The sequence below is a fragment of the Fringilla coelebs genome, assembly GCF_963513975.1.
Source record: "Fringilla coelebs genome assembly, chromosome: 12".
In the NCBI taxonomy this organism is placed as follows: Eukaryota; Metazoa; Chordata; class Aves; order Passeriformes; family Fringillidae; genus Fringilla; species Fringilla coelebs.
The window spans coordinates 18,813,005-18,840,157 of NC_140038.1; the positions used below are offsets into that span (position 1 = coordinate 18,813,005).

The 27,153-nt window shown below is 41.8% G+C and overlaps 1 protein-coding gene across 2 annotated transcripts in view; it reads right to left on the bottom strand.

Annotated features, from left to right (window-relative positions):
• IGF1R (insulin like growth factor 1 receptor) overlaps window positions 1-27,153 on the bottom strand; it is a 170,598-nt gene that overhangs the window by 126,533 nt on the left and 16,912 nt on the right. For both annotated transcript variants that reach the window (XM_084213350.1, XM_084213349.1), the window contains exon 2: window positions 12,222-12,767. In XM_084213350.1, coding sequence (XP_084069476.1) covers window positions 12,222-12,767 — 546 coding nt within the window. The remainder of the gene's footprint in view (window positions 1-12,221; window positions 12,768-27,153) is intronic.

Consider the following 27,153-nt stretch of genomic DNA (forward strand, 5'->3'; position numbering starts at 1 on the left):
CCCTGCTTAACTGGTTCATCACTTGCCCCTGGCTGTCCCTTCAGCTCTCACATCTGCAGCAGCACAAACACTGTGTTTTTATTATTTCTGCTAATCTTATTTTCCATGTATTACATACAACACTAAGTGTTTATTACTCCAGCATGTGGGCAGGTTAAACCACACCTGCTTCACAAGAATGGGAAAAGAAATTACTAATGCAACAAAGCACTTAACAAGTAAATTAAAAGAGAGTTGAATACCTCCTTCACCTAATTCTACTCAGGAACACATTACTATAATCACATTTCTAGACTCTTCCTCTGTTGGTATTGCAGTTACTACTCTTCAGCTATCATATCCTAGAAAGTTCCTGTTTCCAGACTGTCTTTCCAACAGTACAATGACAAAATCAACCTTCTGTACCTGCAATTCCAAGCAATACATTTCAAGGTCTCTCTCCAGATACCTCAAATGCTCCATAGAAATGGCTCAAGCCACCCAAGAGATCACCTCTCACTGCTGGGAGTGCAGCCTCCAATACAGCAGCATTTCACTAGATAGTCACTGAGAACCAAAAAATCCCACCAAAATAAACTTGAAAGCATAGAAAGCTGAACCTTCATGTAAACTGACTCCAGAAAGCAAAGTGACCAAAGACCTTACAGCTTCCAAACTAAGGGACAAACATATTCCCAAACATATTCCAGCTCTCTCGCAATTAATTTTTCATCCACAAGACACACCCACTACACCCACACAATGCAAAACAAGGCCAGCACAAACCCTATAAATTTAATCAAGGAAAGAAGAGTAAGCATGAGATGTTTATTTCTATTTTTAAATACTTGGGAGGTGCCCCAATACTCCCTGCCTAGATAGATAACTAAGTAGGTGCTCCAGAACGGTGAGATCCAGTGCACGATCTGGCACGAGCAGGCACATCCAAGCAGCAAAACATGAGAGAAGCTCAAAAGGTGATTAAGAAAGCTATTAGGAAAGGCTTTTGAAATAATTGTTTCCTCTAAGCCAGGACAGACGCTAACTCAGGGTGTTGCTGCAGAGAAGGAAAAAATACATATATATATATATGTCTGTATTCAAGCACACCAAAATGCTCTAAGCAGACTATGGTTTATAAAGAACAAGACAGTCTCCTCCTTGTTCCCACAGTTCATTTCTGCCTCAAGCAAAGTTGGTTGCCACTCTGGTTGCTCTCTCCCTCACCCAAACGGTTTGCATAGCAGATATGCTGAACAATCAAGTTTGAACCAGGCCCTAATCCTGCTGACTTTTCTCGCTAAACTGCTGGAAAGGAATTCCTCCTGGCAGCTGCAGTGCCTCTGCTCATTAGTTTACCAAGCAGCAGCAGAATGAACTGGACAGGCACATCATTTCTGTGCTGCTGCAGAGAACAGAGATAAGGGCCAGGCAGACAACGGGAAGGCTCCCAGTTTCCCAAACACATGTTGGGAAAGAGAACAGAAAAGCAGAGGTTTGAGAAGAAAGACAGCTTGTAAGAACCCAGGCAAGTTACTGCCACACATGCTGCTGTTGTGGGAACCTCCTTTCCCTTTGCTGTAAGATTTGGGGGTGGGATATCATCCTTTAAGGGCTTTTTTAACTCCTTCTTTAGGGCATCGTGTTTAACCAGGCATGGCACAGTTACTCACACCAACTCCAGTGTCTCCTGGATACTAGAAGAATGAGTAGGATAACATTGCAAAATAGCTGTCCACTTGCTCGTGACATTCTTTGTCCAGGCAGCACCCTCCATACAGGTCAGATCATGCAGCCCACTCAGCATGCACAGAAAAGCAAATGTTTTTGCTTCTTGCTATGCAATTTCCTTGAAGTAACCCCATTACAGCATGCTTAATGTAAACAGAGCTTTGCACCATTTATGGTAACAGGTGAGCCCTGTGTTGTTGAACAACATTTCCTCCTCCTCCCTCATCCCAGGCCAGCTACCATTTCAATAAATATTTAATAAGTAGACAAGAAAACCAAGAAAGCTTCACAGCTTGATGTTTTCAGGTACTACACACATGATGTTGAATTTATCTACTGGAAAGCATATGGACCTTGCATCCAGAATCCAGAGCATGAACAGCACACTGATCTGAGTACCATTAACACAGTGCCATGACTAAAACAGCAATGCTGGTCCACAGAGCAAGAGGTTCCTTTTAGAGCAGGCAAGAAACTGGAGCTGGGACCTGTAATCACCACAGACTTCAGGGGCCTCCCACTGTCCCCAGGGTCATGCTGAAAGATTTCCAGTGCATTCTCCACTCCAAAAACGCCCTCTCACTCGCTCATACCTTTTCTCCTAAAAAGATCATCTGACAGGTGCAGATAACTCTAACCATTCAAAGCAGCATCCTAAGGGTAGAAAACAATAAAATTTTTGCCTACGAAGACTGATTTTTTTCATCTGTAAGATGAATTCCAATTACTTATATTCTCCTGTAAACCACTTGATCCTAAAGCAGCCCTTGAATTTAAGATCTCTCTACAGCTGGTTTGCTGGAAGCAGTATTTGTTTTCCTTGCCACCACTCTCTTCATCTCCTGGTGCAAGGTATTACTGATTATTTTAATTTCTTTTCTATGGAAGAGAAATGGATGCACACAGACAAACAACTGCAGCGAGGAGAAGAGGAAGGCTTCATCTCTGAATTAGAGATTTGCATACTGGTTTTATCTGTAACACCCACTGCAGTGCTTTATCCCAGACTCTCAGATCACAAAAGACAGAGCAGACAGTGACTCACTGCAATTTCAGTTCTGCATGTAGCGCTTCACGTGGACCAGTCAATTCTGATTCTGCCAAACAACCTTCACAGGCACTCAAAGTAAACCAGCTTCTCTAAGAAAGAGTTCCTATTCATGAGCTGCCTTCACGAGGAAAGCTCCAGAGATGGAAGGGAATTTAGTCAATGTTTCCCCTTTGTGCTGTAATGATTTAAGATTCAATTAATACAACACTAATTCCGAAACACCTGCCTTCGTGATAACTGGATTAAGACCTCCAAACTTGCTGCACTCCTACCAGTGCCAGCCTGCCAAATGACAGCAGTTGTCAATATCGACCAACTGGTGGCTGGGTTTTCCTCTAAATCCTAGAGCACTCTTTCAAGAGGATTCCCCACAAAATGGGAAGGGAAAAAAATAGAAGAAACACCCCAGCTGACAGCTCTGAATTTGTTTAGCCAGAAGTCGCAGCTCCTCCCCTGCACGCTTTGAAGGCTGGAGACTGGAGCTCCTATCAGATCTTTTCAAATCCCTTAAAGGGAAGAGATAAAACCAAGTAAAGGGATAGGGTACCCTCAGAGACAGAGCTACTCCCCAACTGATCAGTATACTCCAGGCTCTGGAGAGAACAGCTTCAAGGAAGATTTTGGGGCAAAAGGCTGGCACGGAGGCAAAGAGCAGAGCAGCTGGTTGTATTGGGAGAAGAGCCAACAGGTTTGGAGCTTAGAGCGGGGTTTTTCTCCTCTCCTTGTCCCCCTCAAAACAGGGGTTTCTTTGGATTAGTTTGGGTAGCATGAAAAGAAAGTGCCTCAGAATTAAGACTATGCTTGTCTGAAATCTAAGGAGAAACTTTTGAGGCTGGTGTGCCAGTCCAGTAATTGACAAAGTGAAACACTTTTCTTACCTTTTCAACACCACAGAAACTATTTCAACCACACAAGAAGGAGCCGAATTTTATTTTTTTTTTCCTTTACACCCCTTCATCACCCTGACCTATTGGAACCACACTTGAAAGCTCGATCGGAGCATTCAGTGATACATAACTTCCATTTCAGTGAAACAATCCATCTGCTCCATGTGACTCAGAGCCTGCTTTAAGAATGCAATACTGTTTAGGCCAACGGTTGCACCGCACAAAGTGTTTTGTTCACATGCATTCCTTTGGGATGACAGAGCCTATCCACGGCCCTAACGGTTGGGGCCTGTGGTTTTTTTCCCTCATCCGCTGAATGCTGCAGTGACTAAGCTGACAAAAATTCCTAGCCAATTATAAACCCACTTAAAGAGACAGGCAACCCCCCTGCAACCTTTCCTTGCTATCCTATACGGGAAGTTTCTATACATAGAAAAACATCTCCTCCTCCCAAGGTCTGCGTTGATATAAAAGACTTTCTCTGCATGCCCAACACTTCGAACATGCTTCCTAAATGGCATCATTTCCCAAAACCATAACCTTTAATCATCCATCTATATCCCTAGCACATCAACTGGAAAAAATAATTTAAAAAACCAAATTAAGACAAATTGACCCCATAATTGATTGAAAAGTTAGAGAAGCCATTAATGGGGGAAGATGAGCCTGGACAGCCATGGAGCAGTGTTCATTAAGGGGGAACAGTTAAGTGCCTATAAGCCCAATATGTTGCAATCAGGAAAAAGCACATCAGGAGGGTCACACTTGGTGTACAAAGTAGAAGTTTATCCACCTAAGAGCATAAGTTGAACTTTAACTAGCAACAACTGAGAACTTTTGAGTCACCCCTCAAATCCCTCTCAGCAACCAAATTCCAGAAAACACCAGCCTTTCCCAAGAGTCATGTGCTGAACTCATTCTCGCCTACACTGTCAAGGGCTACACAAATACATTTAATAATTAGCCTGGGCATACAGAACTGAGCTTTGGGCAGGTAACTACACGTTCCCTTTGCCCAGCAAGAAACAGTAAACAAAAAAATATGGAGAGAATGGCACATGGTTTCCAGCTTTAAAAAGCCAGGCTCTGGGGCACCTCAGACTCTCCCCATTTTATGGTGGGCAAACTCGTTGCTAAATAATTTTTAGCGCTCGCCTGATAGCACATGCACATTCCATTCCCAACGCTCAAAAGGAGGGGGAGGAAGAGACAGTCGACAACTGAACCAGGCTGAGTTCACCTCAGAAGAAAAAGGCAATTCAACAATCTGTATTAACATATCATTATCTGAGCATCTTTTTATTAGAAGTTAATTCTCATAGACAGACTGGAGAAGGAAATCCCACTATTAGTGGGGGAAAAGGCTAAACAAAGGCTTCTTCAGGACTGTTGAACACTGAAAAACTTGTTTGCCACATAAAAACAATTTATGAAACGCTTAAGGACAATTAATTCCTACATCATGTGCGTTTTGGGAAGGAAAAATAGGAAAATGGCTCCTCCTATGCAAAATTTTTAGAGAACACGATTCCTATCCAGTTTCCTATCTGAGCCGAAGTCTCCCTTTCCTTCAGTCCATTTCAAATTTAATTACAGATTAGTCATCACAAAAGATGTATTTCTATACATTTCATGAAAATGGGACAACTGGACCGGTGGAGGACAGATCACTTTAGGGCCTTCCTACCAAGATAAGAAGACTGCAGCTCAAGTTCACCCTTCCTCTGACATCTATACAAGCATTACCTGCCACAACTGAAATCCCTAGGAAAACTCACAGCCCATTCCAAGCTGGACTCATTGCATGGATAAGAGCCACAGAGAACTGCAGAAAACGCTAAGCCAGACTGAGTTTGCCTTGTCCCTGTGACATCTGCAAGAGCACAGCAAAAATACAGCTTTCTTTTAGTCTTACACTTGACATTTCCCTGACATTTTCCCTATAACACTGCTAGCTGTTCCCAGCTCCCAGTTGTTTTGCAAATGCATCATAAAATTAAAGCCTTACATTACATCTAATTAGCTATCCAATACAATTGTCTATTCTATTAACAAACATTTGTCTAATATATATCAATGGGGCCTGGAAATCCACGTTAAGCGCATTAATGAAAGATTTGGTTTAAGTTTAGGTTTGTACTTAATTGCATAGCTTTAAAGTGGCACTGCTGGACAGGAAAGTAAACCAAAAAATTCTCTAAACAGGGCATCACTCTCAGTCTGCTCCAGGATGAAAACAAACCATTAAGAACAGCTAAGTGCTGTAAGTAAAACCAAAAGCATTCCGTTTTCAACCCTAGCTAGCAACAGATTATCAAATTTTTGAAACATCACTAACACACAGTACCTCGAAAAGTAAATTTAGGAGGCAACTGAAGTTTTAAAGCACTTCCTTTTATTCTTCTTATTTTAAGTTCAAAATAAATGAACACCATCCTAGAAATCCTCACTCAATGTGACTGCAGCCATCATTTCCCTCTCCCCCTCTGCTACACAGCCTCGGGCCCCTTGGGCTGCAGTCATTCCCGTCTCCCATGAGCTTCCACATAACCTGAGGTTAGACACCAGGACTTCCTTGCAAGGTTGTCAGGCACACAGCGTGCAACCTGGTGATGCTTTTGTATCCTCCAGTAAGGAAGAACTGCCACTCTTTTCTTCCCCAGCCTTTACCTCCCAGCATCCGAGAAACTCAACTGAGGAACGAACACACACACAACCCAGAAATCCAAGGAATTACTGTTTCCTATCAGTGACCTCCCAACTGCACTTCTACAGGGCTTTTTTCTGACAGTGAAACAGTTTCTTGGAACAAGACAATTCAAGTAAATCCATTAGAATGGTCTCTATGCAAAACAGTTTGAACTACTCAGAGTAACTGGACATACATTTAATCACCCCACCACCAAAACAAATTGTAGTGCCACTGAAATATGGCCTCATTTACTGTCTCATTCTACAGCACATGGATTACCCCTTCCCATCTCAAACAACACAAAGAAAAATAAATTTCTCCTACAGCATGGATGGCCACTTAAATGCAGCTGCACATCACCTGGTGACCAGAAACACACCTCTGGACTGACAAAGATAAAGCAAGTTGAAGCGAGTGTAAAATGTGAGGTCTTCAGAAGATCAATGTCTGTGTGTGTGTGTAAATGTGAGTAGAAAAGACAGAGGGTATTTCCAAAAATGTGGGGGAAAGTTCTAAATCTTTTCACAGTATTTTTAAAAGTTAGTTACTTTCTCTTTTTTTTTTTTTTTTTTTTTGGAACACGTAGCAAAGCTCTAGACTGAGCTCACTGCATCATCTTTTCATACTGGAAAATGAAACTCCCAAATTTAAAGACCTCTCAAAACAAACAGTCCTCTACAAATCCTTGTGCCAAAAGAAACTAGGAAGCCATGATGAGTACTTAACATTATCACATAGTTTTAGGTGGCTAGTGCAGGCTGCAAGATTCTTCCCAGGTTATGCCATGTTATAACAGAACTAAGAAAAATGGCAAGTATACATTTGTTTAATTTTAGCCCTTTTCTCAGAATATAAACCACTGCTACAGTAATTAACTGCAGATTGGCCTAAACGGCTCTGTGGCCATTCCAGCTTACTAATTAAATATGCTCTCACAGCCATAATAAAAATTCTGGGAAAACTCTGGCTGGAGAGCAAACTTCTCAGGAGGGGAGCAAAAGTCAGCAAAAAACTTCATTCAGAAGGAAAACACTAACAAATTTTTTTTAACGTACTCCAGATTTTTCTAACTCAATGACACCAACTGTGCCTTTTACAATTATTATCTTTTTTGTCTGTTTATTGCTTTCAGAAGATGTTTATTTGCTGGAGAGTTTGCATACCAACCAAATACAACCAACAAACAACCTGTCCATTTCAAAATATGGTCAGGTTTATATGACACCTAATTTTTTTTAAACCAACAAAGGTAGGATTAGTGTTACATAGTACAGCACTTAATATCATACCACATCTAATTTGCTTGCTGAAAGAGTAAAACTTAAAAGCATGCTGTCCTCTGCTGACATATATAATATCTACTATATCTCAGTGTTTAAGGGGGAAAAAAAAAAAGCCACAGCAAACAGAAAAAAAAAAGTGTGCAAACATAATTTTAAGAAAAATAAGAATAATTTGATTAATCATCTCTGGCTCCCAACTTCTTCCCCTCTCTTGCTGCCTACACAGTTCATGTATGTTCACTATTTCTAAAGGACAGAGGAATACAGTGAATACTCCTCAGAGAGGGGAAGACAAGGAGAGAAAGGAGGGGGAAAAAAAGTGCAGCACATGTTTTTCAGCACTACTCTGCTGAATCAACAGGGAGCAGATTCCCAGCTGGTGCACACTGTAAGCACTGCACAAGTCAATGGAGCCATGTCAAACGACACCACTCAACTGCATTATCTTCAGAGCTCCGTGTAAACAAACAGGAGCAGATTCCGAATATTTGTGAGAATACATCATGTTACTGTCTCCATATGTTTAAACATTTTAGTAGAAGGCACATATGGACCACTCTTCCCACTCACTGTCATTCTCTCCCTCCTGCTCCTCATACACTGTATCTTCTCGGGCCATTGTCAAACTAATTCAAAAATGAATAAGGATACATTTTCATTAAAAACATTTTGTGCTTAGCTGCCATCTGCTTCATCGGCCTCCAAATCCTCACATGCCTTTTCCATGGTCCTCAGTTTCACACATTCAGAAGCTGAAAGTTTTCTCCTGTTGAATTGTGCAGTGAGGTCTACATGAGCTATTGTTTCATGTCAAATTCATCTCTTGAACGAAGTGCTTTAATGCTTACAGCCCCCATCCATGTCCTCTCTACAATGCCAGCTCACACATCCTTTTTTTAATGGCTAAACTCTAATCTTAAAGCTCCCCCACACACTTCAGATACTCCCTGTCACTGTTTTTATGGGAAGCATGGCTATTCCACCTACTTCGGGAAATATGGGAGCTCTAATTCGCTCTCTCACAAGGGGGGGACCCAGACAGTGCTCTCATCCTGACCCACAGAAGCAGCAGCTGAAGCCAACACCCCTTTCCTCACAGAGGTAACAGCCTGTCTCCCCAATAACCAGATCAATTGTATTTTCTGAGTAAGCAAAGTTCCAGCAAGTATTTGACACTGAGCACCTCCAGCTTAACAGGGGGAAAGAAGACAAATAATTAAGATGGGGGAAAAACCCAACAGGGCACCACAGGTCTTATATACAGATCACTGCTAGTTTTGCTATCACTTTCCCAAATAGTTTGCCCAGTTCATTTCTTAGGGCCCCTGCAATAGCAGAAGTGTCTTAGGAAGCATTAGCTGGACTTGCTTGAAAAAGAACACAAAGGTTATGGCAGACAAGGGATCCTGAACTTCCAGGCAGGCTTTCAAGGGTGTAATTTTCATTTGGTTTCTGCAGGCTTGGAAAGGCCTAGTGACTAAGGCAGCAGACCTCAAAAGTTAATCATCAGCAAGAGGAATACAGAAAACAACCAAAGTTTTCTTTACAGCAGACCACTGGACTGGCACAGCTAGTGTGTCATCAGACACAAGTCTTGCAAGGGGTACAGCAGGAACGGTTTTTCTGGTTCTCACATCAGTCGCTGAGTGAGATGCAGGCAGCTTCCATAAACCTTTCCAGCAGTCACAACTGCCAGAAAAAAAAAGAAAAACATAAAAGGCCATAGTCTCATTTGTATGTCTGGACACTCAGTTTTTATCTTTTCCATCTCTACCTGTGCCCCAAAGCACTGATGCAAACAAACAACTTCAGTACTCTCCTTTTATCTTCAGGGATTCTTCTATGTGGCCTTGCAACCCCAGTGAGGCACAGCTGGCATTTAATACACCAACATAAAAGTAGGTGCAAGTCGGAGAGAAGAGAGCCTGCCAAGCCCAACACAACATGCTGCAGCTCCAAAGAGAGCAAACTAGTACTGCTGCTGCCTTGGGGCACTTGAAGGTAAAGGAATGTACACTACACAGAAACCAGGGCAACCAAACTGGCAGGAGAGCTGCTGACGCTTTACACCGAACCTTAAAAATACCCAGGAAAATTCAGAAGTTACAGTTTCTTTGTAGCTTGCTCTTTTATAGTAGCGTCCATGGATTATTCTAAGTCAGACACAGCATATCCTTCCCTCCCTCCTCCCTCAGCATTGTTCCTGCACAAGTTATATTGAAGGAAGCACAAGCTTCTTCCTTTGTTTGTAGGCAAGAAAAAGAAGGAAAAAAACAACTTCCACTCAATGGCAAAACTAAACAGAAGCCAGGCTACTTAAAGTACCAAGCGTTCCCACACAACATTTACCCACCAACTTCAGATCTTTCAGCGTAAAACCTAAACAAGGACAAGAGAGATTTAATACACACTCCTCCACAGAGCCAGAGCAAAGAAAAATAAAAAGGCACAAAGGAACCCTGAATGATAGAGAGCATTTTCAGCTTGACATTACTGTGACGCACAAGGAGAATGTCAGGGTTAAATCAGATACTGCACTAGAAAAATATTCCCTGGAAAATAACACAGGTGTCGTATCTCGACCAGTAGGAAAACACCAACTGAACCACTCAGTAACTGAAAAGTTCTTCTTTCTGTTCTTTTTCATGTCTTGTGTGATTCTGTACTGCAAGAGTCCTCTCCTGATCAGGAGTTCATTGCCAAAGTGCCCAAGCAATCTAGCAGGGGAGACAAAAAGCTTCCTTTGGAACAACAGCACTTTTATACCTCCCTTGTTTTTCTTCAGAGCAGGAGTACTTCGGGGTTGTTTTCTTTTTACATGAATGGCCTACAAATTTTAAGTCATATTCCTTCAAGTCTGTGGCTTATCACAGCAAACAGATTAGAAGCGGTCCAAATTTCTCACTCTGCTTATTGATTAGAACTTGATAATTTCTTTATATGCTGTACATCCTAACATACTCTAAACCAAATTGTTTTTCCACACTGTAATGCTCTTAACGAGCCTTTCAAGGCTCTTTTCCAATACTTGCTTTCTTCTTCACAATCTCCCATGAAAGGAGATGAAAGCATATATGGAAAAAAACCCATTACCTACACCCTTGCCTTCAAAGTCCTGCTATCACAGTCTATGACCTCATTTTATTTAAACAAGTTTCTTCTCATGCGTATTTGGGATCCAAATTATTTTAACAGTTGCTCAGATGCCAAAGTTTTTTTGCACGTTACTTTTGTCTACTCCAAATAGACAAAGCACTCAACAGAAAGCAAGTAAGTCATTATATCTCATTAAACACACTCTCATTACATCCATTCAAACCACCAAGGGCAATGAGGTTGCACAGGAGTCACCTTGGTCACCCTCTGCAGACAACAGAGTTACACTCTGTTAATGAAGACATAAATTTGACCTGCAGGACTCATAGAAAAACTCCCCTCACCCTGAGCAAAGCACAAAGTCTCCCAGTAACAGGCTGAGGGGGTTTCTTTGCTTTGTTTAAAATAACGAACTTGATTTCCTGTAAGTATTGATAAAAGCACATACTCCAAATGCCTTTTTGCAGAGGTATTTTTGGCATGTGTTGACTGAAACTGCCCCACAAGCTACTTTAATTGCAGTTCTAATTGAACAGGAGGACTCCACAAGCAACTGCCAAGCCACTTCAGAAAAACACAACATCCCCAGATGAAGGTAACCCAATATAGTCCTGATTTCTCGCACACTGTGGTGTTTCCTATCATTATGGCAGCTTTGGTCAAGACTGCATCTGGAATTTGGGAACTGTTCCTCCCAGTGACGACTTTGTAATTAAGCCCTACTGATACTGCAGGGCTCAGCTTTCGTAAAGTTACAGGATGAACTCAAAAAGCCTGCCATGTAATCATGTTACCTGAGTAAACTATGAGTTTGTTTACTCTATTTTTAAAAAGTGAGAAGAGATCAGGTTTTGTTTTTGCTAATACTTGCTATCAGAAAGACATAAACCTGCCAGATAAGAACAAAACAGGCAAGAGTAACTTCACTGGGAGTCAAGATATTCATGGACTCTGACTCTACAGACTGCACTGTGAAAACTAATGTCAGTAAACAAGTCCTTAGGTACAGGATTTACCATTACAGGAATGTCTGGAGGTGCATGCCAAGAGAAGCAAAAAACAAAGTCCAGTTAACAGCTTCAGCACGCACTGCAACAGCTCTGGCACACACAGAATGTCACTTCAGCAGGAGGAGATGGCACTCGATGGCCATCTCATGCCAAAGTCCTCAAGGAGGGTAAAGCTGCCTCCAGCTTTGCTACGATGGCATTGGTTCCATACTTACACTTTCCACCTTCTCCATGAGGAAGTAACTCAGGGAGTCTGTTGGGGTTTGTTTTACAGTTGCTGATTTGATGTTTTCTCTTTTTATTTTTAATTTAAGTGAGACAAATCTTTACTGATAGGGGAAGAATCTATTTGTGTGGCAACTGGGTAACTCATGCAAACTACACACAATTGGAATAAAAGTTTCAGTTGCTGAAGAGCTTAATATAAAACAACAAAACTAAATGTTTACTTCAAAAGAGGTAACAAAAACAGGATATCTCCTTAAATCTTACTTTTCTGGCAGTGGTTGGTGGTCCAGCAGCGGTAGTTGTACTCATTGTTGATAGAGGTCTTCTCACACAACGGCTTCTCTTCCATTGTTCCCGGACACAAGTCCCCACATTCCTTTGGAGGTTTATTCCCAACGATGTAGTTATTGGACACTGCATCTAGGATGAGAGACCAGTCCACTGTGGAGAGGTAACACAGGTCAGAGTTCTTCTCGATCCGAATGGCCCCGCGGGTGATGTTCCTCAGGTTGTGCAGCCCGATCTCCTTAAGATTCGTCATTTCAAAGATGACCAAGGCATAGTTGTAGAAGAGGTTCCTGCCACGAATGACTGTGAGGTTGGGGAAGAGATCACTGAGGCTTTCCAGGCCTGCCACACGGAACAGCAGCAAGTAGTCAGTGATGACAGTGAGCTTTGGGAAGCGGAAGTTGCGGTAATCCTCCGCTTTGGAGATGAGCAGGATCTGCAGGAAACCCTCGATCACCGTGCAGTTCTCCAGGCGCTTCAGCTCATGGATGTCATTGCGAATGTCGACGTTTGGCCCGCAAACTGAAACGCAAAAAGAGGAAGAGAAGTTAGTAAATAATGTTCCTAAACTGGAAACCCAAGGATATTCTGATGGCCATAAGATTTCTAACTTTTAATTAGGTTGAAAATGAATGCTTGATTTACGCCTACATGGAACCTTCATTTCATTTAACCTATCACACTAAGCACTACCAGGAGCAGCACGGGGATGGCAGCTCTCCCTATTCCCTGCAGCACACAGAAGTGTTGGTTTATTACTGCTGATGACAAGAGCTGCATCACACTGAAGAATACAAAGATAAACCAAATGCATTTGGTTTTTCTCCTTCATATTAGATCATGAGTGTGCATCCAGAGCAGGGTTTGAGCCACTTCACTTCAAACCAGTCAGGTAAAACAGAAAGTGATCCACTGGGCATCACGTTACTAATTCACTCCCCATCCCGCTTCAGACACATGCGCACAAAGAGGGCATTTCCCAGAAAATTACAACTTTGGCCTCAAATCACTCTTTCTTTCCAGGGTCACACGCCAAACAAGCCCTAATTCTTGGAATACTAGCCTTGCAGTAGGTCAGCAACAACACTAAATCCACGGAAAGCTGGTCAGCACTTCCTGCTCTGTGACTGGGAAGAAAACAAAATGCTTGGACTTATAGCACTGAATTCCTGTTTGCATGTTCCAGTAAACCAAGTTTCACTAATTTTGGCACCAAGATACAAAAAAGTCTCTTGAGTTCTAAGAAACACAGGATAAATTTATTTACAAGAACATGGAGTATCACAGCGAAGAATCATTCCTTGAAAACAGCAGATTGAACTCTATGAACTCTCAAGAAAACAATGACCAAAAGGATTATTCCCTAATAAATCTATGTATTAAGTTTTTCCACATTAGAGACACATCACAATAACAACATTAAAGGGGATGGAAGACATGTGAATTAACAATGTAATATTTAGACACATACAATCCACTTGGATGTAAAACAAAGAACTACAGGGTATAGAGAGCCATTCTTCTTCAAAACCCCCAGAGCTGGTCTTCTTTGGAAAACATGGAAACAAGATTCCCCATTAGAGATACTAAGTTGCTTGTAAGCAAACAAAGCAAAATGCCTATTTATTTAAGCAACCCAAAACTCAAATAAACACCAAGCAATTCAATTTTGTGGAAAGGTTCTCTTTTAATGCATGCTAGGCTTAATTATTTTAAAAACATCTTTTCCTCAGACAAGGGAAAGGTCTAAACAAGCACTGGAGCCAAAAAACTTAAATTCTAACCCAGACAAATTGTCCAGAGATTCAGAAATTGCGCTGACAATAGAAAGCAGTCCTTCCATCCCACAACACTTATCTAAGGCTAATAACTTAAGCTAACAAAGGATCCAGAGCATGAGCATGCTAAAACCACAGCAACTCTAATACCCAACAAGGACTTAAAGACTTCTAAGTCTTTTAAAGACTAAAGGACTTTCTGGTTAGAGGGACAGCATAAAAAAATAAAATAGGGCGAGATCTTTGTTAGGAAACAGATGTTTCTACACAAACTATTACCTAATCTTCCTTCTGTAAAGATTCAAGCTGAAAGCAAAGGCTATTAAATGTGACTTGCCGCACACAAGTAGCTATGTGCAAGAAAGTTCATTCCCTAGACCTTAAAAAAAATTATAAACACCAAGACTTATGTACCACTAGGAAGACTTGGTCCCCATGAGCACTGAGACAGGAAATCTCCATTTTTGAACATACTGATTTCAGAAAAATTGTGCTCTACTGCTGGAATATGTGTCAAGACTTGAACTTCAGGAAAACATTAAAAAGCGTGAATGTGTTGGCACCGCCCAGCTTTAGAAGCCAGATAGAAGAGGGAGAACATGAAAGAACTCCAAGGTATAGAACTGACAAGAGATGCACTGGTTAGTGCAGAAGAAGTGAGGGGGTTCTTCCCTGAACCTCTAGGAAAAACAACCTCAAACCTTATTAAATTCCTCTAATGAGCTGGTAACCACATCTCTCTTTCAACTTCAGAAATCATCTTCTAACACCAGGAACCCTCCATCCACCCTAGGGATTGTGCCCTCTGCCCAAAAGGTATTTACACTCTGACAGTGGGCTTCTCTTGTTTTGAAAAGGCAAGTTAAAACACACACAGTGTCCCCCATTCGACCCTTCTGTCTTCTATCCCTGCCTGCTGGCAGGCCAAGGTGAACAGTACGGCTCCTGCTATGGCAAAGCGAAAGTAGCAGAATTTATTTTCCTGCCATAAAAGTTTAGAAAGCCTAACTGCTCCAAGCCCTTTATTTTGTTAAAGAAATAAAATTTGCACTTGCGCTGACATTTTGCAGGCAAGGTTCCAGAGTGATGGGTTTAAAAACAGCTGAGTTACAATACCCTAAAGAACAATTTGTAAGAGAAATGGCAGCAACCGTTAACTAAAGCATTATATATCTGTTCATGTCTCTGTTTGAGGCTGGGCTTTCAAAGTCATATTGCTTTTAGCTTTATGTTTGTTTCAGCTCAAAAGTTACTTAATTTTAGATATTTAATGCTTTTATAAATCAATGAAATTTCTAGAGCTTTATGGCAAAAGCATGCACTCACTTGCCTCAGTTGTGAAACATCATCCCCTCAAGTATGGAAAAGGATGAAGTCCAGTGGGGTCCCACATTAGAAATTGATCACAGATGAGTAGCTGTTGACATTGCTGATTTAAGAACTTATTAGTTCATCTAGTGAGTTATGCTTTGCAGAACTTTACACTTATAATGAGAACTGCAGAGACACAAATGCGAAATAGGACAAGCATCTTGGGCCATCCTGACACTTGAAAACATAAGTTCCCATTAAACTAGATACTTTTTAGAAGAAATTTCTTTTAAGTTCACATTGTTCACCAGAGTTAATTATACCACAATACATCATCTTTTTCTCACGTTTTTCTCTCTGCCTTGAAAAGGATTCTATGAAAAACAAATTAATCAGAGCTCAAAGTCAACTCCAATTTCCATCTGGCTGTGCTGTGTTTTCTTTGGATGCCATTTGAGAGAAAGTGTATATGGACTCACAATATAAACTGGTCTGTCAGACACAATGAAGTGCACAGAAAATGCTCTTTAGGATATTTATTCTCCATTTAACACTTTTGGATATTCCAGTTTAGAGAACTTTTTTAATATGACTAGGATAACTTGCCTTTGTTTTACATTTCATTCCGAACTGGAAATTAACTATTATGTATTTATTTTGCTCACTAACAGAACATAAAAATGCAACAGCTGTTTATGACCCAGCCCCGCTACTTCTGGGTAGATTATAAACACCCAGGATAATTACCAATAGTCAGATTCATGCTGTTTTCATTCAGCTGCCTACAGATTTCCAAGCCTTTCCTTAAACTGCCTATCATTTATCAGACTCAGCCTAAACCAAGTACCTAATTCAGAGTCAGAATTTGTTCTTTAAAGACAAATGTATTTATTTGTTTAAAAGATAACTCCCCAATATGGTAAAACACCAAAGTGAAGCAATGCAGCCTGTACCCAGACAAACACAAATGCCTCCCTGGAAACAGCTCTTTAGTCCAGAAGTCCTGAGCTCTGCCTGGTATCCAATAAGAAGCTCTGTTGTGCTCTTTTTTTCTGGGAGCATCCCGTGGGCAAACTGCAGGGCATATAAACTTCCAAAGGCAATAGAAATACCCACTCCACACCCCAGTCATCCAGACGATCTGCAGCCCATTCCTAGTCAGAGGACAGATCCAAGCCTGCTCATGTAACTGAGATGGGGTCAATGAACTACCAGGAAAAGTGATTGCACGTAACAGGTTCATACGACAAGAGTAATTAATGCTCCTTGATCTGGCAGAGCCTCCTGGCAAGTCTCTGTGTAAGTGGTGCCCTGGCTGGGAGCAGAGCTGGGGCTGTGAACACACACACAGAGCACCACTGCTGAGGACAGGCTGGGCAGGCTCCAAACAAGCTGTGTCACAGACTGTAGTGATCCAGCAGATTCCTCTCGACCTTAACTATGATTTGCCAAAGCTCACTTGGATCATTAAAACCATTCTGACATGCAGAGCTGCCTTGTCACCTTGAGAAACACCTGCTATCTCATCACCATCTATTTACAAACAGTCATTTACTCCACACAGCAGCTCCTGACTCTTTTCCTATATCCACCAGTTACTTCAGGTCACCGGTGACTGCTGAAAGGACTTGGCTGTTGCCCCTCAGTGTTGGGAAGGAACCCCTCCCTTCTTTCTGCAAAATCTCACGCTAGCACAGACAAAGCAGCAGAGGGCTTTCTGTTCAGCATTCACCCGACTCTGCAACTTCTGCTTGCTACATCCAGCTGGACATAAATTCATCACAGCTAATTCACTATCAATACCAAGGTGTTCGTGGGCAGCACTGACAGCTCACACATTCACTGGTTTTAATAAGAGAAGGATTCATATCCTACAAGAAGCAATTCCATCATGGTGTAGTTACAAGTTTGGTATTCCTCCAGGTTGCTCCATTTAGAAGTTCTAAAGAAACACAACTACATATGTTTCTCTTGAAAAAGCCACAGTCCTTGACATTTTAAGCTTTGCCTTTGACCCTTTATTTTTTTGGATGATATTAGAAGGCTCTACTGCACTGCACAGTCCCAGTATCCTCTCAACTAGTCAGAAGTTAAAGATGGAACCACCACTACCCAGCCCTCTCAACACCAAAGGTCTCAGACAAAGCATCACCAAGGCAGCTCTGAGTCAACCCAGCACATCCCTTTCACAATCCTAAGGCCTTTTCAACACAAGTCTACCCCAGGTGGGGCAGGCTTTCCCTAGCAACAGAGACTTGTTTAGCCTGAGCAGTCCTTTACATCTCTGAAACGAGAATGAGGATAGACAGCCTGCCATGAGCATCTCACCAGCAACCTCAACATCAGCTCACACTCACCTTTTTTTCTAATTTCTGATTTCCCTTTGTTTTCGCCCTTCTGACTTCGCTTCTGTGAGAACTGGGGTTTTTTTTACTTCACAGTAGAGATGCAAAGTTAATTTTAAACGAGGATACCTTCAGTGCTTCCATTTTACAAAGAGCATCCCTTGACACTGGTTACTGAAAACAAGCACTAAAGGTGCAGAAATTGTTTTAATTCCATATTGTTTTCCTGTCCAGGGGTTGTAACACCCATTCTGAGGGCCAAGTCTGTGATCCACAAGGTTCCAAAGGATTCTTTTTTAAGGGAGGGCATGAGGTTGCTCAACTTCTCATCTACCCTGAAATTCTGCAGAGCCGGTAACAAGCACAGTGTGTTACCATCAGTGCTGGATGAATTCCCACACAAAGAAAGAACTACAAGGCTTAATACAAGAACACAATTGTGGCCGGTTCTACTTTTAGAGAGTAGCTTGCTCACACCACCACAGCTCACTTTGCCAATAATGGCTTTTCTGAGCACACTCCACTCCAAGAAGAGGTTGGCTTTCCCAGACAGCTACTGCTGCTCTGGTCAGCAGAGAGCTGATGTTACTGAGTGCAGAACACTGCTCTCTCCCAAACTGCTCTAATGAAAGAGGCCTGACCACATCACCCCTCAGTAATGTCAGCTCAGAGCTGTGGGTCTTTCTGGGAGATCAGCACATCTTCTGAACAGTGTTGTTATTTATTCCCAACAGAGCCACTTCCTTTTCATCATGTGTTTTTTAGTTTTAATCTATGGCAGGTCCTTATAAAGAAAGAGTCCAAAACAGCTACTGAATGTGGCTGTGGTCCAGCTGCCCTCATCCCAGATCCCAGCATGCAGCACATCTTTTTTCAGGCAAGCATCTCCACAGTTCCCATCCCTCTCTAACAACAACAAAACATATTTATTGCACTGAGTGGATTTAGATCTGCATTATGTACTGCTGCATATTGACATGTTTACTATCTACTGGATCAACTCAATGGAGGGGTTGTCTGGCACACTGGAAAAAAACTTAGGGCTCTGAAAAAATTCCATGAAGACACTAAAAGGTTGAATGATGTTAGGAAAAAGGAATTGAACTTAGGATAAAGCCAATCATCAGGTTTCTAAGAAGCCTCTATCCTATATGACTGTCACTGCTCAGAAGAGAAGCAGAAGGACACATGACTGAAAACAGAACAGTCTGAAAATGTGATTCCCATACACTCTAGAAATAGGGGAAAGTACAACTTGGCCTTAATATTTCTCTTCATTCTCATTCCTACAAATTATGCATCTTTTAAGGAAGCCATCAGGACTATCATATAGCCCTTAAAAAAACCCTTTTAAGTGTTAATCATCACTGACCAGAGAGTCAGTGCAGCCCATGGCCTGGGCCTAAGGCTTCTTTATTCCTGTAGTTTCAATGACATGGAAGGCAAAGCTAGAAAGTCTGAGAAGGAACAGCTTAGCAACCACAATTTCCCTTCAAGCCCATGAAAAGTTTCAGTACAGTTGCACCATTTGCAGACGTAAGGAAAAAAAAAATTACTACTGAAGTCTCAGGATTCTTTAATTGCATACTCTGCAAAGAAGAAATTAAATGTGGAGTTCACAGAAATCAGTGGTTGGAGAGATTGCTTATGACACTTTACATTAACACAGGATTCCACCACCCACTGAGCTCTTGGTTTTGCCTCCGTAGTGACACTATGAATGAGATATATATTTTAGTGTCTTTAATGTACTTACACAACCTCCCACAAAATTTCTGTACTCTCTAAGCTCACCTATCCTGTATGTGTCACATCAATCACTAGATCTCTTCCCAGGGAAGCCAGCTTCTGTGTTACCTCTTGGGATGTCAGAACCAGTAACACGGAGGGAACTAAATCTACATCACGATTCAAGCTGCTTCCCTACCCACTGAACTATTTCTCTTCACTGAATGTGCCACATAAACCTCTTTACATTTACCAAGATTTTAGGAAGCTACATCTCTCAGGGTGGGGAGGGGATAGATAAAAGGCACCCCACGACCCAGAAAATGTCAATCATTTTAGATTTTGCTAAGCAAGACCATAACTGAATTTCAACTTCTGTATTTCCAGCACTAGCACAACGCTGCCATCTTTGGCTTTCAAAACATGAAAGGAAATACTCAAACCCAAACAAAACCCCACTGTTTCCATTTGAATATAAGTCCTGAGAACATTCTTCAGAACATATCTAAGGCCAAGGAGGAGGGATTGGGGGTTTTTTCCATTTAATTACAAGTTAAGCTTTGGAGGACAAAGCCAGACCACTATGATCTTCAAAACACTCACGGGACTGGAGATTATATTGCAATGTAGCTTGTAATTTCTGAGAAACATAATCTATTATCATTAATTTACCTCATACTACTCATCACTCCTATCAACCTTTTACAGAATTATTTTCACCCAGATTTGGAAGGAAAAAGTGGTGTCACAAGAGGCCAATCAAATTTGGCACAAATACTTTAAAAGGCAACTAGTTCCCCTTCTCCACACACATTTTCCTTGTCTCCCACAGCCCTTAGAAAAATACACACATCCTACTTTAATCTTCTCTTCTGCCACTCTACTAACTATATATTCCAAATCCAAGGGCCACTGTGTTACCACGCTGACCAGAACAAAACATTCACAAAAATAACACACAAAAGGGCAACAACCCACATCACAAACTCAAACTGTCTCTGCCTTTTTGCTCTTGCAATTTTCAGCTCTCATTGGCTAAAGATATCTCTGGCATTGTTGCTTTCCATGAACTTCCTCCAACTTCCCCATAAGTTTACACAAATAAAATTTCAGAATAAATCATATTTTTGTCCCTCATCTCGCTTGGGTTCTCTCTGCCAGCATTTTACTTTGAATATCAACAGGAACAGCAGCTTAGCAAAAATGGAGCCAACAAAATGAACTGTATCCCTTTAATAACACTGATTGATGCCTTCTCTACACAGCTCACCAGAGCAAGGAGGTCTAGAATTAGCCCAGCTCACGTGAAAGCATCCTCATGACAAGTCATCCCCAAATTAATCCTCTCTGACCAAGGCTGCTCTGATACACCACATCCCTCAGGGGTTCCTGTGAAGCCACATCCATTACCTCCTGCTGCTGAAATAGCACATCAGTGCCTCGGCTGGCACGGATTCCTGCTCATCCTCATGGGTGCACAGGGCAGCAATGGAGGGAGGATAACATCCAGCCCAGAACCCCCGGCTATCAAAGCCAGGAAAAGCAGCAGCAAACTTTTAACCCTGATCTCTCGTGCCCAGGTTACGGGCAATGCCTGAAAAAAATCTCTGCTAACTCGAAGATGAACCTCACCAGCAAATTCCTCACCCATTAACATCCCATAGGTGTCAAACACTGAAGGGCATTGTTTGAACCTTACCCCGGCTGGAGCTGAGCACTCTAACCCCCAGCGAGCGGCTCCTGGGCATTTGTAGGCAAGGGAAAGCTGTTAGAAGCACCAGCTGAATGCAACTCCAGGATAATTCCCTGCAACAATTCAGAGTCACAGCCTGGTCGAGTTTGTGAGAAAATCACCAAACAACAACAAAAACTGCAGAAGAAAGCAGGTAATGCCTAAATCACTAAAGATGAGCCCCCTCCTCACAGGAGATAGACTTCAAACCTCTACACCTTTTCCCATCCCACACTATAACTTCCCTGACAGCATCACAAAATGAGCACGTGCCATTCTACGCAAAATATGTAACATACAAGTGAGTAGGTGGCACATTATGATCAATAACTATGAGAGTAAAACATTTTTTTAATGGTGCTAATAATGTTTAAACCCAATGCCAGCAGCTTCAGTCTAATGCCTGCTAAAGCAAAAATGGAAGACTGAAATTACAAGCTGTTTATAACACTGAATTTATGTTTCACAATCTGTGATGACAATAGAGCTTAGCAAAAATTGTCTCTCCTGGGGACTGTTCTTTCCACCTTTAAAAAAAAAATAGTTGTGTGCACGATTTTATTTATTTGTTTTTAAAACAGTTGTCTGCACATCCAAGTGACTCAGCAACTGGCTGACAGAAACCTATGGGATATACACTTAGGTAGCTGGGATAAGCAGCCAAATTCTTCCAGAATGAAAATTCATCATGTGGCTGGGCTCAGCAACTCACATTTAGGAAGACTTTACCATGCCCTTAGTTGCCTGCCAGGTTGCCACCCAGCAGTAATCTAGGAAAGCTGTCACTCTTTAAAAGCTTTTGGGGAATTTGTTTAGTATTGCTATTTTCCAAAAATGGCTGGAAAATCAGGCCAGATCATTCAGCTTCATTAGAAGCCAACTGACAAAACAATATCATAACATACAATTGCATCCATAATGGTCAGCAAAGGATTTAATAGTGAGTCATAGATCCACAGAAAAATTACAAGTCTGATGCAATTACTCTTAACAATATGCAACACAGGGCCCTACTATGCTGTGCTAACCAGCTCTTAAGCAATCAAACACAGAAATCCCACATTCTGTGGCCTTCCACAGCAATGTTTCTGTCTTAACAAACTGAACTAAGACTTCCATTAGTCCCTTATTTCCAACAAAACAGAAATTTAACACAGTGCAAAAAAAAATAATGATCTAACTGAACAGAAGAAAAAGTTAATGCTATCAAACTTCATTTACCAGAACAGGGAGCTCTTCCACCCCTCCCTTCACATGGCAGCTACTCAGCTTAAAAATCACATAGGTCATGCTGTAACCTGTTTTCTCAAGGCAGTTAAAATATGACCAACTTGAAATCCCCAAAAAGGGCTTTAAAGGTATTAAATTACATATATGCAGGTGCTGTGGGGCTTTCCAGCCATGAGCTAACTAGACTGAAAAAAGAACCTTCCTCTCCAAATAAAAGGTAAAATACCTGGACTGGCGCCAGATACAAGGTAACACAGTTCAGGCCTTATCAACCAAAAACACTTCCACCAGAACACAATTTAAGGCAAATGCAAACCAAAGTTGCTATACCAGGAGGAGTTCCTATGTGAACTCACTTTCCTGGTGAATTGGATGCTTCTGACTTGCTTTTAGTATCACAAACCCAGCCCTAGCAAGGGAAGTGTCTTTTGTTCCAGGAGGGCAGCGTTCACACGGTATTTATTGTCTCCAAAGCATCACAGCACAATAAAGCATGGAAAAAGGGAACCAAACACCTCTGTGATACCACTCAAGGTGAGTCCCTCCTCAAACAAAACATCCTTAATGCACACAGGTGAGAAGCTGCCAGATAAACAAGGCTAAGCATGGGAAACCAGACCTCTTTAGGCACAATCAACCACTAGAACTCCAGGAGTTTCATTTCTCTGAAAATACAAGGAAAGCTTGAGTATAGGATTTTCAACGTAACTATGCAGATGTTCTCATCAGCAACTGACTGAATACTAGTGTAAAACAGTAAAAATAAAAAATAAAATAACATAAATGTTAAAAAGAGAAGAGCCAACAGTGGTATACTTCCAGCTGCTCCCCACACTTACATTCAAGGTGATATTTCAGCCCATACTGTCTGTTTTACACTTGCATACTGCCCAAGACATTGGATTTCCAACCCCATGCACAGTTTTTAGACACTGCCTAGATGCACTGTGGGTGATGCACGATGCTGCAATTCTGGTGAGCAGAACAGTTCGGGTATTTAACCAGCCAGGCTCTGCTAAATTCTATTGCTTGGCAACTGCAATTCCTGTCACCATATCCACTTTCATCAGAAGAGCACTGGAATGGCAGAGCAAGCTGGAGAATTACTATTCACCCTCTGGTAGGTGCTTCTGGAGAGCCTGGGGTGCAACCGGTTATTTGTTATTTGTTTCTAACAAATTCCCCCATGAGAAAGCAGTGGGTCCAAGAGGGTGAAACAAATAAATCCATGGCACCTTTCATTCAGCAGCTCCTCATCAGGGATTACCCACTCCACCCCCCTTCTCAGCCAAAACTGGGGGGAAGAGTGTTGCAAGAAGGGTGTTGCAAGACTTTGGGGGGAAGAGGATGCAGGAAGTTGCAGGAGATGGGACTAGGACAAACCAAGCAGCAATATCAAACCTGGATGCTGCTCTAGGCACTCCCAACTTCAGGAACCTCCCCTCACTGGGATGTGCAGCAGCACAGATTTGATCCAGAAAACAAATCAAGGCAAGACCAAGATGGAGAGCTCAGTCTTCACCACTGTTTTTACCCTTTACCTTGTTTACACACCCCTTTCCCACCTAAAGGCACAGATGAAGGACAAACACTTAATCTGACTGTACCCAGCTCCCTGGTACTATTTCACTATTTGTTCTGGTCACAAAGAAGATAATACAAAAATTTAGAAGAAATTTGAGTCAGAAAAGATGGCTAACATCAAGGAGAGAAAAACAACTGAGTGAAATTTGGCTTTGTTTTTATAGTGGATATCTATAGAGGGATGTACACAAAACGAGATTTATCTCAGGCACACAACTTTGAAGTCATCATTAAAGTTAGCTTGTTGCATTCACCAGGAAAAAGTAGATCTAAACATGCTTTTCGAGGTTTAACCTGAACTGATTCTTGAAATGTACCATTTTTGGAAAGATCACTATTTCAAAATATCTCATCCTCTCAAAAAGCGATTTTCATCTTAGGCAGGGGGCCACAACACACTAGAAGCTTTCAGACTCATATTTTCTTAACTGCAATAGAACTTAACTGCCATGACCTGGTTGATGGAATTAAAATAAAAATATCCTCCCTGGAGGAACTGTGGAGTGAGCAACTGCTGTCAAAAGTGGTTTAGCACTAGAACACCTGGAACCTCAGCCTGTGAGCAGGTGTGTTTCTTCGGTAAAGTATTAACAAATGTGCACTATTTAATATTTAAATTATTACAGAAAATATATTTATTATTAACCTATGGTAAGAAATCTTTCCTCAGAGAACTTTGATTAAAAATTAAACAGTGAACTTTATCCACTGCAACAGATGAAAGGAGGAACTAGACAAAGGGAAGCAAGAAAAACCACATGAACCCTGTAATACACTCCTAAATATATAAACCTAAGTGACATAATCTTTAGTTTCATTGCATTCAGAAACCTTTTTATCCAAATAACAATTCAGACACTTCACAATCTGCAAGACAGAGAAAACACTACTAGCTGATCTCAATGCCTGCCATCCCTCAAACAGAGGGACCACCCCAAAAAACAATTCTGAATATCTGATGAGAAGGAAACTGACCCATGGGCAGAAGCTGCTCACAAGACTTTAGAATTAGGCTACATGACTGCATCAAAGCAAACCTCTCTCTGGACCCAGACTACATTCAAAAAAGCTCTGGTGAGACTGCTTCCTTCGGACACAAGGAAGGTTTCTCCAAACTCTGAAATCCCACAACTAATTATAGCACCCCACATCCTTCCCCACCATCATCAACAGCAAAACCAGCTGCCAATCTGGGAGGTAGAAAAGAATCTAATCTTCACTAAGCCACTACAGCCACCCCAAAAAAGGCATTCTTCTGCCTGTAGTTATGATTTGCCTGCCCAAACATCATGAAGTCCCATCAGCCAAGCAGCTCCTGCCAACACAAGCTGCGCTGCCGGGGCGGGCGTTCGGTGGCACAACCGCGCCGGGTAACAGTGCCACATCCACGTCCAAACACAACGCTTCAAACCAAGCCAGACAAAGAAAAACAAAGTAAAAGGAGGGGGGAAAAGCACAGGTGAAAAGGATTTGGACAAGAACACCCTCCTCCACCCAGCTGCCAGCTTGAAGGTGAACTGGTGTGGGAGCAGAGGTGACGGGCAGCCCTCGGCCTCGCCTCACCCGTCTGACAGCTCGGCTGGCCCCGCTCCGCTGTTGTGAAAGAAAACCACGGTATTTGTGCAAGGCTAGTTGGTTCCATGTTAAGAAAACACATCTGAGCCGACAGTGCTTTGCTTTACCACATGCCAGCTTCATTCAGCTCAAGAGTCAGAAACCAGGACTCGGTCTCCTCATTGCCTCCACAGTTAACCAGCAATTTAGGACACAGACAAAGTCCTGAACTCGGAACCACCCCCATCTATGAAAGGGCCACACTGCCTTTAACAGAAAACTTCCTAGTCCGCTTTGGAAAACATGAGTGCCCAAAGAAGGAGGTCCCTAAGTGACAGGAATGACTGTGCTGGGTAACACTGTGCACAATGGAACAGATAAAAACAAAGAAATTCAAAGAAAAGAGACTGGGAAGCAATCTTTGTTTTGGTGTGAACTGGTGCACACCCATGCCGGGAGAGGGGAGAAACAGGAATGGGTCTTCATGGAGACCGTTAATTTATTAAAATGTCACAACAAAAAGAGAATACTGTGACTAACAGACCCTGGGAGCTCCAGGCAGCTAAACCAATCCAAAGGATGATAGTTTATCAGAAAGGAAAGGCTGGTCAAAAGGAAGTAATGAAGCAGATATCCATCAAAGAACAAAAAGCAGGTCTGAGCACAGAGCCAGAAGCAAGACTGCACCAGAACTTACAAATGAAGTGTAAAACATCAGACTTGGCAATCCTGCTGCCAAGGAATTATTTACCACACCACGATCAATATTACAATACACACAGAGACGAGTATTTTTATCTCAACCTCCATTTGACCCGGTGGGAGCTACAGACACTTTCTCACACTAATTCACATACTTCAAGGAGAGTCAAGATGGGAAAAAAAGAGTTGGAAGCATTTCAGGTTCTGTCTTATTTCAGCCCGTTTTCATGAATTATACCAAAACTATCTGAGGGAATAGTTAAGAATTGATTTGTGCTACCCAAGACCTGATCAGTAAAGCAAAATATTCAAGGATCACGGGAAGAGGTTTTGTTCATGCATTGAGCCAAATCCTGGTTGTGCTGTCAGTCCTTTCAAGTCTTTGCTCTTCCTTCGCTGCATCAAAAGTGTCTCTTAAAAATTCCTCTGAAAAACTTGGACAAGTGCCTGAACTTCCAAGATTTATTCTCTATAGCCTTGAGCAAGAGTGATGGGAAATAAGCTTTCCTTCTCAATGGCTACTTTTAAGTGTTTTGGTTTTGTTTTTTTTTAAAAAAAGGCAACCACTACTAGACCTATTACAAATTTGGAAACTGCAGCTCAGAAAATAGGGAAGGAGGGGAAGGCAATGGAGGGAGGAAGAAATCTGATTTTCAGACAATCAAGTTGAAAAATCCTTACTTCAATGAACTGGCAAATAATGTATTAGACATCTTGCTTCTGGAACACATGCTAAAGGGAAAAGGGTTAATTATATTCCTTATGCTGCAGAGTATTTCAACAGGCTATGAATTACGTTCTTTTGAAGGGCAAGTTGTTCTTTTATTTATTGTTTAAAGCACAAACATAAACACGAAGTGTCCAACCCTAAGGTGGTGATTACCACTTTTACTTAAGCAGAAATGCAGGGCTGCAGGCTTTCTCTGCTATAAAGCTTTTAAACC